General features: G+C 45.7%; 1 protein-coding gene across 1 annotated transcript in view; it reads right to left on the bottom strand.

The window, feature by feature from the left end:
* The window catches only part of FNDC3A (fibronectin type III domain containing 3A), a 200,191-nt gene that overhangs the window by 108,744 nt on the left and 76,993 nt on the right, over window positions 1-14,454 (bottom strand). Inside the window, exon 4 of the mRNA XM_065417117.1 lies at window positions 6,771-6,846. Within this exon, the coding sequence (XP_065273189.1) occupies window positions 6,771-6,846 (76 nt within the window). The remainder of the gene's footprint in view (window positions 1-6,770; window positions 6,847-14,454) is intronic.

The following is a 14,454-nucleotide window of genomic DNA, read 5'->3' as shown; positions in this document are numbered from 1 at the left end:
GGGAAGAACACCTGATACTTTATCTAAGTTGTAAACTGTTCCCCCGGGAACAACATTATTCCACAATAGAGAAAGAGGCCCTGGCGGTAAGGTGGGCCATCGACGCCCTACGTTATTACCTGCTGGGGAATAACTTCAGGTTGATCACAGACCATGCCCCTCTACGGTGGATGCATAGTATGAAGGATACAAACCCCCGGATTATGTGATGGTACCTCTCCCTCCAACCCTATGACTTCCGCGTGTTTCATCGCCCAGGTAAGGCCCATGCTAACGCAGATTTCTTCTCTAGACAGAGTGAGAGTGAGGGGGAGGAGGAGGCGAACCAACCCAGAGGATCCTTCTTAAGCCGGAGGGTGTGTGACGGGGCAGCACTGCCCCGCACCAGCCCCGGCAGCGTCAGGACTGAAGCACTGACGACGGAAGTCCCGCCCCGTCCATACTGGGCATGCTCCAAGTGCTCTGGGAGTATAAAAGGAGGGAGCCAAGCTCAGTCTGGGCTGACGGCTGCAGGGGAAGGACCTGACCGGGAAGCTCCTACGGAGGACCAACCGCCGCCCGCGGAGGCGCCGGGGACTGAAGCCTCTCCAGGCCGTCCCGAAGCCCTACTACAGGAGGAACCTGGGGAGGTGACTGACCCGGAGGCCCGCAGGGAACCTAGGGACTCGTGGGAGACCTCCACGTTCAAGCTGGCAGGAAGCGACCCGGGGGGGGGGGGGGGCGCGACGGACTGGTACCTTGCCCCCGGCAAGCCTCAGCGTGTTTCGGTAGGACCCCCCCGCTGAGCCAAGGGCAAGGTCCTACGCCGCGGTTAGGGCCAGAGGCCGGGACCTGGTGGAGTGGGAGAGTCTCTGGCCACCAGGCCGCATTGCCCTGCAACCAGGTGCGATTCTATGGACTCTGGCTACTAGGCCGTACTGCCCTGCAACCAGGGGCAGTTCTATGGACTCCGGCCACTAGGCTGCATTGCCCTGCAACCAGGGGCGACCCTATGGACTCTGGCCACTAGGCCGTATTGCCTGGTAACCAGGGGTGCAAACCCTCACACCCCTCCACACTTACATCCTGCGTTGCTGAGCCTGCCTGCCCATACCTGGTGCACCTGGCACAGAGGGGAAGGGCCCTGGGGTGTTTCTGGGGCAGGCCTGGTCCTTACACTGTGTCAGGGTTGGGTGCGGCCTCACCGCTGAGTCCGTATCCCGGGGGGAGCTTTACAGTGATCTCTCACCTCTGTGCAGCCAGTGGCCTGTGCTCCCCACTGCCATGCTTATTTGACAAATGAAATCTGCAGAATTTTGCAGAATGTTAAAATATTGTGCACAGAATTTTTATTTTTTTTGGCACAGAATGTCCTCAGGAGTAGTTGGTGCATGGAAAGAGCTTAGAGGGCCTTGTAAGAAATAGAAAGTAACAGATCTCAGAAAACTAGTTCTGCTGGTTTTAACCCCTCCACTGTTAGTATCTGGAAAGCAGAAAAACCTTCTCTATCCTTTTTATGCAATTGAGGATCTGAAATCCTGCCCATTCCCTGGATTGCCTCCTGTGACGCTTCCCAGAGGTACCTAGGGTTGTGAGGTACCTTGCTGCCATCTGCCCTTAGCATGAGGAAATCTTATCTGCCCCCACAGGTAAGACAAACAATCCTCTCAAGCCCCACTGTTTCTCTTTCCAGGTTAGCAATAGGCACACAGCAACCTACAAACATCTCCCTGGAGTGTCCAATGGATACTCTCAGTACTCACAGATTTGCTGCTTCCAAAGAAGGAGTACACCCCAGCTTACCAGTTACATGCCAGATCACCATCCCACTTAACACACAGCACATAGATATGTTTATAATGAAAACAAGTAAAAGTTCATTTAACAAAGTATAGAGATGCAAGTGATAGCAATTAGAAATACTGGAAACAAATGGATACAAATAAAAGAAAATCATAACACATCCTAGAACCTAGACTTACTTCACGAGATACTCTCATGTCTTACAGAGCAATGCTCACCCAAAGTCCTTCCAGCCTTTTACACCAGGCTCGGCTGTGAGCCTCTGTTCATAAGACAAACCTCCTGCCCGAGCCCTGATCAACCTCCCGCCCTCCGAACCCCTCGATCCCAGCCCAGAGCACCCTCCTGCACCCACGGAGTTGGAGCCTATGCAAAAAATGCCACTATGGCTAAATAGCAGAGTAAAAGAGGCAGTTAAAGGCAAAAAAGGCATCCTTTAAAAAATGGAAGTCAAATACTTCTGAGGCAAATAGAAGGGAGCATAAACTCTGGCAAGTCAAGTGTAAAAGTAAAATTAGTCAGGCCAAAAAGGAATCTGAAGAGCAACTAGAAAAAGACACAAAAATTAACAGCAATTTTTTAAAAGTACATCAGAAGCAGAAAGCCTGCCAAACAATCAGTGGGGCCACTGAACAATCACGATGCTAAAAGAGCACTCAAAGAAGACAAGGCCATTGCAGAGAAACTAAATAAGTTCTTTGCATCTGTCTTCCCTGCAGAGGATATGAGGGAGATTCCCACACCTCAGCCGTTCTTTTTAGGTGACAAATCTGAGGAACTGTCCCAGATTATGGTGTCAATATAGGAGGTTTTGGAACAAATTAATAAATTAAAAGTAATAAATCATCAGGACTAGATGGCATTCACCCAAGAATTTTGAAGGAACTCAGATATAAAATTGCAGACCTATAAAGTGTGGTATGTAATCTATTGCTTAAATCAACCAGTGTACCAGATGAATGGAGGATAGAGAATGTAACGCCAATTTTTTAAAAAGGCTCCAGAGGGAATTCAGGCAATTACAGGCCGGTAAGCCTAACTTCAGTACCAGGCAAACAAGTCAAAACTATAGTAAAGAACAAAATTAACAGACATATAGATTAACATGATATGTTGGGGAAGAGTTAACATGGCTTTTGTAAAGGGAAATCATGCATCGCCAATCTATTAGAATTATTTGAGGGGGTCAACAAGCATGTGGACAAGGGTGATCCAGTTGATATAGTGTACTTGGCCTTTCAGAAAGCCTTTGGCAACGTCCCACACTTTCAAGCAAAATAAATAGTCATGGGATAAGAGGGAAGGTTCTTTCATGGATCAGTAACTGGCTAAAAGATGGGAAATTAAGGATAGAAATAAATGGTCAGTTTTCACAAAGGAAAGAGGTAAATAGCAGGGTCCCCCAGGGATTGGTACTGGGACCTTTGCTTTTCAACATATTCATAAACTATCTGGGAAAGGTGGTAAACAGCGAGATGAAAAGTTTGCAGACGATACAAAAATTCTCAAGATAGTTAAGACTGCAAAGAGTCACAAAGGGATCTCATAAATCTGGGTGATGGCAACAAAATGGCAGCTGAAATTCAATGTTGATAAATGCAAAGTAATGCACATTGAAAAAAATAATCCCAATTATATATACGAAATGATGGGTTCTAAATTAGCTGTTACCATTAAAGAAAACTATCCATAATGACTCCAAGATTTCTATCTGAAAACATCTGCTCAATGTGTAGCAGTCAGAAAAGCTAACAGAATGTTAGGAACCAGTAGAAAAGGGATAGATAATAAACCAGAAAATATCATCATGCTATGGTACCAACAAATCCATGGTATGCCCACACCTTGAATACTATGTACAGCGCTGGTCATTCCATCTAAAAAAAGATAGATTAGAAACGGAAAAGCTTCAGAGAAAGGCAACAAAAATGATTAGAGGTATGGAACATTTTCCATAGGAGGACAGATTTCAAAGGGGACTGTTCAGCTTAGAAAAGAGACAACTAAGGGGGGATATGATAAGAGGTCTAAAAATGGTGTGAAGAAAAAGTGAATAAGGAAGTGTTATTTACCCCTTTCATAACACAAAAACTACTTAATAACCCCAAATCTAATTAATAGGTAGCAGGTTTACAACAAACATAAAGAAATACTTCTTCACACAATGCACAGTCAATCTGTGGAACTCCTTGTCTGGAGATGTGGTGAAGGCCAAAAGTATAACTGGGTTAAAAAAGAATTAGATAAGTTCATAGATGATAGGTCCAGCAATGGCTATTAGCCAAGATGGTCAGGGATGCAACCCTATGCTATGGGTGCTCCTAAACCTCTGGGTGCCAGACGCTGGGACTGGACAACAGGGTATGGATTGCTCAATAATTGCCCTTTTCTGTTCATTCCCTCTGAAGCATCTGGGACTGGCCACTGTTGCCAGTATTCTAACTTGTAGAATGACAACAGGATACTGAGCTAGATGAACCATTGGCCTGATCCATTATGGCCATTCTTATGTTCTTATAATGTGAGTAAGATTTCATTTCTCCAATGTGACATTCTACAAGTTAGAGCATGCTAATAGTAAGGCTTGAGACTAAATTCTTTTTTTTTTTAAAGAAAAAGAATATGGGCCTGGATGCACAAAAGGGGTTAGGGGCTGTGATGTTCAGTGTCACAACTTTCAAGCACCTAGAAAAATCACTGCAATTCACAAATCCTGAGTTAGGCACCTAGGCTCCCAGTATAATGAACAGGGACACAGAGATGCCTAAATGTATGTCTACACTGCAAATAAAAACCTGGGGCTGTCCCATGCCAGCTGACTCAGGCTCCCGGGGCTCAGGCAGTTTAATTGCTAGAACCTGACCCACCTCAGGGTCCCAAAGCTCAGGCTCCAGCCTAAGCCCAGAAGTCTACAATTCAATTAAACAGCCCCTCAGCCTGTGCCCCATGATTCTGAATCAATTAGCATGGGCCAGGCATGGGTGTTTAAATGTGTGTAGACATTAGCCTTAGACTGCGATTCACAAAAATCAGCATGCTGGACAGGGAGCCACCTACTCTAGCCAATGGAAGATGCCGATTAGAGGGGTGTTTGCTGAACCCTACTCTCTCACAGAGATCGGTGCCTAAATCTAGTGCAGGGCGGTGCCTATCTCTGCTTGTGATTCTCAACTGTGACTACTTTTCTGGAGTTATGTGCCTATGCTGGTGAAGCTGTTGCACTCTGGATAAAGTCACTGAGTAGCCACACTGGATCTGGAGTTCTCCACATCTTGGATGAGTGCTCTAACCACAAAGCTATAGAATCATTCTCATGCTTGTGCTTGCTCTCTCTCTGTCCCAAATTATTCTTTAATTATTTATCCAAAGTGCAACAGCTTCAACAGGAGAGACTGAGGGAGCCCCACATCAGAGTATCCCATAGCTGAATGGTTAGAAATCCCTGCTCAAATTTCTTCTCACCTGCAGGAGGAGGAGCATTTGAATACCTTAACCATTGGAGTAAAAGTTCTGAGGGTGGTCCTTCTCCGCCATCCCCCAAACTATTTTGTGTGAACTCATCTGCGGGATGTGATCTGGTAGGCATGCTCAGAGGTTGTCTACTGGATCAGACTTGCACCCAACTCTGGCCTGGTCTACACTAGGAAATTAGGTTGGTATAATTGCGTCGCTCAAGGGTGTGAAAAGTCCACACCCTTGAGTGACGCAGTTAAATCGACCTAGCCGTGCCCACCCCCCACTCCTCCCCGCCCTCCCAGAAACAGCAGAAGGTCAATGGGAGAATTCTCCCATCAACCCAGCTACCGCTTCTCAGGGAGGTGGAGTACCTACATTGATGGGAGACCCCTTCCCTTCAGCGTAGGTAGTGTCTTCACTGAAGCGCTACAGCAGCGCTGCTGTAGCGCTTTAAGTGAAGACAAGCCCTTAGGCAACCGAATGCCTATCTCCCTCCGGGTTGCAAATCACTCTGGGGGTTAGGCAGGAGATAGGCATCCGGCGGTGGCCTAAGGGAGGCAGCAGTGTGCATGCACAGAGGCAGAAACATAGGTGCCTGGGAAACTTTTACTGCAAAAACGTAGGCGCCTACAAGGTTTTGTGGGAGTTTTGTGCCTCACAGTGGTCCTGAAACTGGGACTTATGTGCCTAAAACAGGGACTTAGGCACCTAAATCCTTTTGTTCATCCAGGCCTATGTTTCTACCATGATAGCAGTTCTTCTCTGAAAGTAAAGAGTAAGTGCCTCTAAGAATGCATGAAGTTTACAGATTCATGTCCTGTTAGTGCCAACTTTTTAAGTAGTACAGTACTATACCACACCTGCATTGGTGAGCACAGGGAGACCAGGAGCACAGAGGCCAGTCTAATGCCAGAAGCACTGCTACTTTCACAACTGGTGCCTATACATTCATGGACTGTTGTGATAGTCACTGCTTCCTGGTCCTGCTGCTATTATAGTGGGAACCGTTTAATACTTTCCACAAGCAGAATGAAGAGTTCATTTTTTTAAAAAAGGTCATTGGTACATTGTCTTCTCTACCTTAAAAATCCCTAGGATTAATTTTACAGTTACCTTCAAATGACTGCCAAACAAACCGTTTCCAGAGTCAGTAAGTAACTTTCAAAAACTGAATTACAGCATTAAATTCTAAAATTGAGATTTGCATTTAATAAATAAGCAAAACCATAATTGTTCCTATAGTACTTCTTCATCTGCACTGTAGACTTTACAATCATTTCCTTTGCAGAATCTAATTTCATGATACATGTAAAAATGCACTGGTTATGGTTATGATAGTGAAAAGGAAAAAAATCTACACACTAGCATTACATGGAATCTTCTATAAAACTATTTTAAAATCATATCCTCCTCAATCCTCTTCCTACAACTTCAAAAACCATACATTTACACAATGAAAGAATTTCTTGCAATACCTTTTGTTTATACTGAAATAAAATGAGAATATCAAGGAAATACATTATTAACTTTACCTGTAATGCACTGAAACTGTCCATCTTCTCTTCTTATTGTAAAAGCCTCCCCTGGATTAACTTGCACCAGAATAACCTTAAAAATAAAAAGGTGATTGAAACTGTTACATAGGAATGCGTCACATAACCCAGTGCACCCAACAGGCCATCTTTCTTCCATTTAATGTATACATTCCTTTCCATAGCATGCTGCTTGCTACCTTCTTCCTGGACAGAAATTAATTAAGTTAACATAAAGGTACACACATGACTTAAATATAAATCTTTATGTAAAACATTTTGAAAGTTCAAAGATTAAACCAACAAATGGTTGAGGCAATAACTTTACATAATTTACTTTCTGGATTGCTGGTGAAATTTAAAGAGGTACTTCATGTTATATTATTCCAACTACAAATATGACCTATTAACTTGGACATTAATCAAAACATTATAGATAGCTTCATAAAGAAAGCTTATAATTCCTAATATTTGAATATTAATCATAACTGCTTGGCAAATAGCTCTCAGTATGAGGGAAATATTGTGCAATTTCTTTCCTTTCACAGTACTAGTATGTTTGTACTTTCACTAATAGATAAAGCATTACATAAATAATGACAGAGTAAGAGCATCAGATATGCAGCTTCAAACACTGTATGTATATTTTTAATCATGGAAATCTGTTTATCCTCCTAACGTTGCAGAACCAACTTGCTTTTCTATCAATTGTACATTACTTGATAACTGAAATAAACAGAGGAAGACTGATCTGTATCAAAACCAGAAATCTGCAACCTCTTCAGCCTTTTGCGTTTTAATTATTAGCCTGCCTTTCTGTGTGGGAAAGGGCTTTATAATTACTAAAAGAACCTAAGTAAAATTAAAAACAAACAAAAAAAGAACAGAGTGAGTATCCTCCACGATTCCCTATTTGGACAGAATCTTTGTCTTGTTCAGACATTTGGGTCTGTCCAAACATGGTATATATCCTTTTTTTCCCCCCATAGATTCTAGGACTGGAAAGGACATCGAGAGGTCATCAAGTCCAGTCCCCTGCCCGCATGGCAGGACCAAATACTGTCTAGACCATCCCTGATAGACTACAATGCAATATATCTTAATACATATCATCCACCAGTGTCCTGGACATTAAAAATTAACATGCTAAGGAAAATAAATTGGCTTTGTGCTTTTTTATGGTGTACTAAATAAAGGCAGGACAAAAATTTGAAGTGTTTTTTTCCCCCCTGCCTGTTTATTCACTTTAGGAATAATAAACCACGATTTCCTGTTTTGCTGGAGGACACCTTGGAAGACCAGAAACTGGAGAAATAACTTTCTCAGCCTTCCATTGAAGAGGCAACGGTACTGAAACTTTCACAAAGATCTTAACTCCCACCTATTTGCTGGGCATTTAAATTAAGGGGTGAATAAACTGAAATCCTTCCCTGCACAATTGCTAAAGGCTCACATTCTTGGTACTTAACAATTCATAATCCTGCCAGTTCTCAAGCAGGGCAGAGTATTCCAAATAAAATAAACAAACTCTGACTTTCTAACTTAAACTAAGAAAAAAGTATTTAAAAACAATTAATAATCCTCCTCTTCCAAAAAACTCCAAAAAGAAAACACAATTCAGTCCACCTTTTTAATACCTCGTTGAGAAGAAAGACGGTGGGAAGGGACAAAAGCATTTCCTTTCCCGTTTTGCTGATTACCTTTACAAATTAAACAAACAAAATAAAATAAAATAAAATAAAAATAAAAATCAGTTTTTAATCTCGATTTAATAGCGACTTGATGGGAGTTACTAAATACTCAGCACTCAAAGTCAGGCCACTTGTTTCAGTGCCTACATACTGATTTGGCTTAACTTTAAGCATCCGTTTTTTAAAAAATCCAAGTTCATATTTTCACACACTGTACAACTCTCCATTTGTTACCGGTGTTACTTGCCTTTGAAACACTCCCAGATTGCTGGAACCAAATGGCTACATGTTAGTTTTTTTTAAAAAGTGAATGCCATTTTATCAATGTGTAATACGTTAAATCTATGAATGTTTTATATAAAATATACAAATGAAAACAGCACACCGTATTCTAGAACTTTTTTCATGAATGTCTCTGACATATTTTATATTTGAGATGGAGAGCCAAATTCTGCTCTCAGTTAAGTTTATGGAATTATTCCAAATTTATATATATTCAAAAGAGCAGAATTTGGCCTGGAGTGTACAGGTCAGGCATCTAAGTGCCAATTCCATAGAACACCTTGTGTATGTTGCTACACTTGTACAAAAAAAGTGACAAGTAGAAGGAAATCCACCAAAGGGCTCATGGTGATCTACAACCACTGACAGATGCAATCAGGGTAAATAATTATTCTCTCCACTAAATTTTTTGCATTGTTAGTTTATAGATTTTAAAATTGTAATTTCAGGGCTTTTCTAAAACTGCCTAGACAGATGTTTATAAAGCATTTGAATTCCATGGATTATTTTATTTCATCCTAGTGAAGTCTTAGCCCAGAGGTGGGCAAACTACGGCCCACAGGCCACATCCGGCCCGTGGGACCCTCCTGCCCTGCCCCTGAGCTCCTGGCCCGGGAGGCTAGCCCCCGGCCCCTCCCCTGCTGTTCCCCCTCCCCTGCAGCCTCAGCTCACTGCGCCGCCGGTGCAATACTCTGGGTGGCGGAGCTGCAAGCTCTTGCCAGGCCGCAGCTCTGCAGCTGCGCTGCTCGACTCTGTGCCGCGCGGTGGCGTGGCTGGCTCCTGTCCTGGTGCTTTGGCGGCGCGGCTGAAGCACCACCAGCCGCCGGTGCTCCAAGCAGTGCAGTAAGGGGGCAGGTAGCGGGCGGTTGGCTGGAGGGCAGGAGAGTTCGGGGTGGTGGTCAGGGAGCAGGGGTGTGGATAGGGGTCGGGGCGGTCAGAGGGCAGGGAACAGGGGGGTTGAATGGGGGCAGGAGTCCCGGGGGGGGCAGTCAGGAAGGAGAGGGGGAGTTGGATGGGGCAGTGGGGGGCAGTCAGGAGTAGGGGTTCCAGGGGCAATCAGGGGACAGGAAGAAGGGTGGTTGGATGGGGCAGGGGTCCCCAGGGGGCAGTCAGGAAGGAGGGGGGGTTGGATGGGAAGGCGGGGGGCAGTGAGGGGACAGGGAGGGAGGGATGGATGGGGCAGGGGCCCATCAGGGGACAGGGAACAGGGGGGTTGGATGGGGCAGGAGTCCCGGAGAGGCCGTCTGGGGGTGAGAAGTGGGGGGGGGTCAGATGGGGGGGGGGGGCAGGCCACGCCAAGCCTGGCTGCTTGGGGAGGTACAGCCTCCCCTAACCGGCCCTCCATACAATTTTTGCCCACCCCGTCTTAGCCTCTCTACTTCATTCTCACTCCTGCCCCTTAACCTTTCCAGCTGCCTCTGACACTATTTTTCATTCTTTGTATAGCCCACTCACCCTCAGCTTTTGTGATAATACTATCTTTGCCTCGTTCTCCAATCTCCTGCTAACCCTGTGACCACTCTTTCAATGGCTGCTTTTCTGTCTCACTTTTCCAGTGTATAGGGATTACCAAAGAACTATGTTCTTGGGATACTTTTTTCTTCTACACTTTATCATTAGATAACCATATCTGCTCATTTGGATTTAACTACATCTCTATACAGATTACATTAAAAAGCACAAACCAAAAACTAAGTTAAAAGAAAGTTATTGAGATTGCAAGTCAAGAACTCAAAAGCTTGGAAAAGCCACATTTACAGTTGACTGTGCAACCTTAATTCTGCCCCTTTGTGTGCCAATATGCTCTGAGGGAGGAGTCTTATGGAAAAATAGCATGTTATCAAAGATCATCATAATGCAGAAGGAGGCTGAATTAAGGTTGCAAGGATGACAATAAATCTGGCATTTCCTAACTTCTGAGTATTTGATTTTGTAACCTAAGTAGCGTTCTTTTAACAGTTTTTTTTTAAATGTAATACCCTAGGGTTTTTTTTTCCCTAAAAGGAGAAAGGTAAAAACAAATTCTATTATGTGCAACTATATCCCTCCCTCACCCCCCCAAACCCAGAACCTTCAGCATTACTGTATAGACTTCTGCTACTTGAGCTAAAAGACTAACAACATTAGTGGGTATCATTGTTGGGGTTACTAGGCCTATATGAGCCAGAGTTCTTCCATGTTTAAACTCTGTCCTTCCATGTTTAACTCTAATCGGCCTCAAGAGCCAAGGACAGGAATTGGAATGTGTAAATAGCCAGTTACCAATTACGACCTTGCTCATACAAGGTACCAAGCAATAATGATGAGGTTTGCATGTTTTTAGCTGGAGAAGGGGTAATAAACTAAGAGTAAACAGAACCAAATAACTGTTTAGAGGAGTGTTACTAACAAGCTAGATTTATAGCCCTAGAATGATTTAACGGCTTAAATGTATAAACATGCCTTCGGTAGAGAGGGGAGGGGGAGTAGAGGGGGGAGTGGTAGAGGGGGAGAGAGGGGGGGCTTAGTTGTAAAGTATAAGAAGAGAGAAACTGTTTTTGCTGGTGTGCTCGATTTGAGACTTGCCTGTCTCCTTGCACCACTTTGAGATCTCAAATAAACTTTGATTGTTTCTCCACCCCGGTATGTTTATTGGCGCGAAGCACGCCGGGCAACGAACCCCGCTGTTGCTGTCCTCGGGCCTCTGTGCCTGCAACAGTCTTGGCGTCCCTGGGTGGGCTCGAGGCTGAAATTTAGCCTTGCCCGGACCCCTCTCGGAGGTCGACGGATTGCGGCGACGACCGACGCCCAGCGCGCACCGGTGACTTCATCGGGGGCCTCGGCGGAGACGTGGTTTGGTCGACCCCGGAGGGTACAATGGTACAACGCGCTCGATTAGTGGAGAAGCAGCTGCGGGCAACGGTGCAGAACCGGACCCTTGGATAAGGTAGGAACAGTCCAGTGGGGACTTTACCTGTTTTGATCTGGGGACACCCAGTGTCTCCCTAGAGTATGGGGCAGGGACAGAGTACTGCAGGCAGGGCAAGGTGTACGCCCTTAGAATGCATTCTGGTGAACTGGAAAGTGTTTGGATCGGATCCGTTGATTAAAAGTAAACTGAAAAAATTCTGTACAGTAGACTGGCCTCAATATCAGCTAGAGGACCAGGAAAGGTGGCCACCGGAGGGATCACTTAATTATAATACGATCCTTCAATTGCTTTTGTTTTGTCAGCGTACGGGTAAATGGAATGAACATATGTATGTACAGTTGTTTATGTTGTTAAGAAATAGGTCAGATCTTTTGCAAAGGTGTAATTTGACTCCGACAGGTTCGTAGTAACTACTGTTAGTCCCCAGAACCCTCCCCCAGTTGTGACGGCAGAGTCGGTGTCCTCTTCGGCTCCAACACCCCCACCATATAAAGACAGGGTGCCTCAGGTCCCAGAGATTGCCCCCTCGGTGGGATTCTATCCATTGATTACTGAGACTCGGATAGCCCGTCATGGAGCAGAAAATCGCCTAGCCACTACAATGCAGGTTTATACCCATGTGCCTTTTAACCCAGTGGACCTAGCAGCTTTTAAGGCACAGGCAGGGGAATTCTCTACGAATCCAAGCAAGTTTATCTCGGTCTTTGAAGGGTGTCTGGCTAGCCATAAGCCTGACTGGGATGACTGTAATATCCTTATGCGGACCCTGCTGTCTGAGGTGGAGCGTAATCAGGTTGTGTCTAAGGCACGGGAGGAGGCACAGCATAGACATGAGGCAGATGCAGCAAACGTCCCTGCTGCTGCAGTTCAGGTCCCTACAGCAGACCCCCCGGTGGAATCCCAACGTGCCGGCGGATCTCACCCGTCTCACTGTATACAAGGAGCTCCTATTACATGGTCTCTGACACTCAGCTGTCCGACATAACAATTGGGCTAAGCTGTATGAGCTAGTACAGGAGCCAAAAGAGTCCGGTTGCTTTTCTGCAGCGTATTCGGGATACCATCAGGCAAACTACTAATGCAAACCCCGATGATCAGGCTACTAAGGCAATTATAAAGGGTATCTTTACCAGCCGTGCTGCCCCTGATATTAAAAGGAAACTGCAGAAAAAGGAGGATTTGATGGGCATGACAATGGCACAGATTCTGGAAACTGCAAACACGGCTTACAGTCTTAGGGAGGGAGAAAAGGAAAAAAGGCAAGTGAAAATGATGGTTGCAGCAGTACAGGCTGGTGGCAGGGGAAGATTTCAGGAAGGTGGAAGGGGCCGGGGAATGAGAGGACGTGGGCGTGGGCGCCCTGGCTTACAGGAAAGGCGTCTGGGTCGCAACCAGTGTGCCATATGCCGAAAGGAGGGACATTGGAAAAATGAGTGCCCCGAAAGGGAAGGTACCCCTATGATGGCAGCAGAGGATCAAGAATAGGGGTGTCAGGGGAGACGGACTATCCTGCCCCCGGAACCCCGAGTAAAAATGCGGGTGGGAGATTCGGACATAGACTTTTTAATAGACTCTGGAGCTGCACGAACTGCTGTAAACCAACCCCTTCAGCTGCCTGTGGCAGATTCCCTCACTGTGGTGGGAGCCACAGGGAAAGGAACTAAGTGCCCAGTATATGCCCCAGCGGAATGTGCTTTGGGAAACAGAACTCTATCTCACAGACTGGTTTACCTCCCTGATTGTCCAACGCCACTATTAGGTCGGGACCTGCTTTGTCACTTAGGTGCCACCCTGCATTTCACTCAAGATGAAATAAGCCTCACGTTACCCCCAGAGAATGCCTGGATAATGACACTTGCAATTGAGCCCTCAGCTATGCAAGCCCCAGAGTGGAGTCAGTGGGAGAAGTGGGTTTTTCCTCTGGTATGGGCATCAGGGATCCCAGGAAAGGCAGCCCATCATACTCCTATTATTGTTCAGCTCTTGCCAGGAAAAGGTCCAGTGCGAATCAAGCAGTATCCGATCAAAAGGGAAGCCAGAGAGGGACTGCAGGAGACTATAGACCAGTTCCTAAAGTGCGGGGTACTTCGAGAATGCGAGTCAGCTTGGAACACGCCTATCTTGCCTGTACAAAAGCCCAATGGCACATACCGGCTGGTCCAGGACCTGAGGGCAGTTAATGAGCGGGTTAAGACTCTACACCCCCTTGTTCCAAATCCGTATACATTGTTGGCTTCTATAGGGGGGCAGTACACCCATTTTTCAGTCCTGGATTTAAAGGATGCTTTCTTCACGATTCCGGTTGACCCCCAGTCTCAGGAGATTTTCTCCTTCGAGTGGGAGGACAAAAGGAGGGTTAGAAAGCAGCTTTGCTGGACAGTGCTGGCCCAGGGATTTAAAAATTCCCCCACCCTTTTCAGCCAGGCCCTGGCTAGAGACTTGGAGGAGTGGGACAACGAGGACAAAGTCCTCCTCCTGCAATATGTGGATGACTTGTTAATTGCTGCTGTGGGTCTAACCTCTTGCCTTAAAGCCACTGTGAGCCTCCTGAACTTTGTTGGACTCTGAGGATATCGAGTAGCACAGAGTAAGGCTCAGATTGCTTCCCCAGTGGATGGAATCTGACAATGGAACACACTTCACATCCCAAGTCGTTCAGAAGATATCGGATGCCCTACAGATCCCCTGGAAGCTTCACACGCCATGGCGACTGCAGGCCAGTGGGGTAGTGGAGCGTACAAATCAGACTCTTAAGCGGCACCTCTCAAAGGTTTGCCAAGAGGCTTCCCTTAAGTGGCCT

This window comes from Emys orbicularis, chromosome 1 (assembly GCF_028017835.1).
Source record: "Emys orbicularis isolate rEmyOrb1 chromosome 1, rEmyOrb1.hap1, whole genome shotgun sequence".
Lineage (NCBI taxonomy): Eukaryota > Metazoa > Chordata > Testudines > Emydidae > Emys > Emys orbicularis.
The sequence above is the reverse complement of the archived record's forward strand: the minus strand, read 5'-3'. Positions and strand labels throughout refer to the sequence as shown.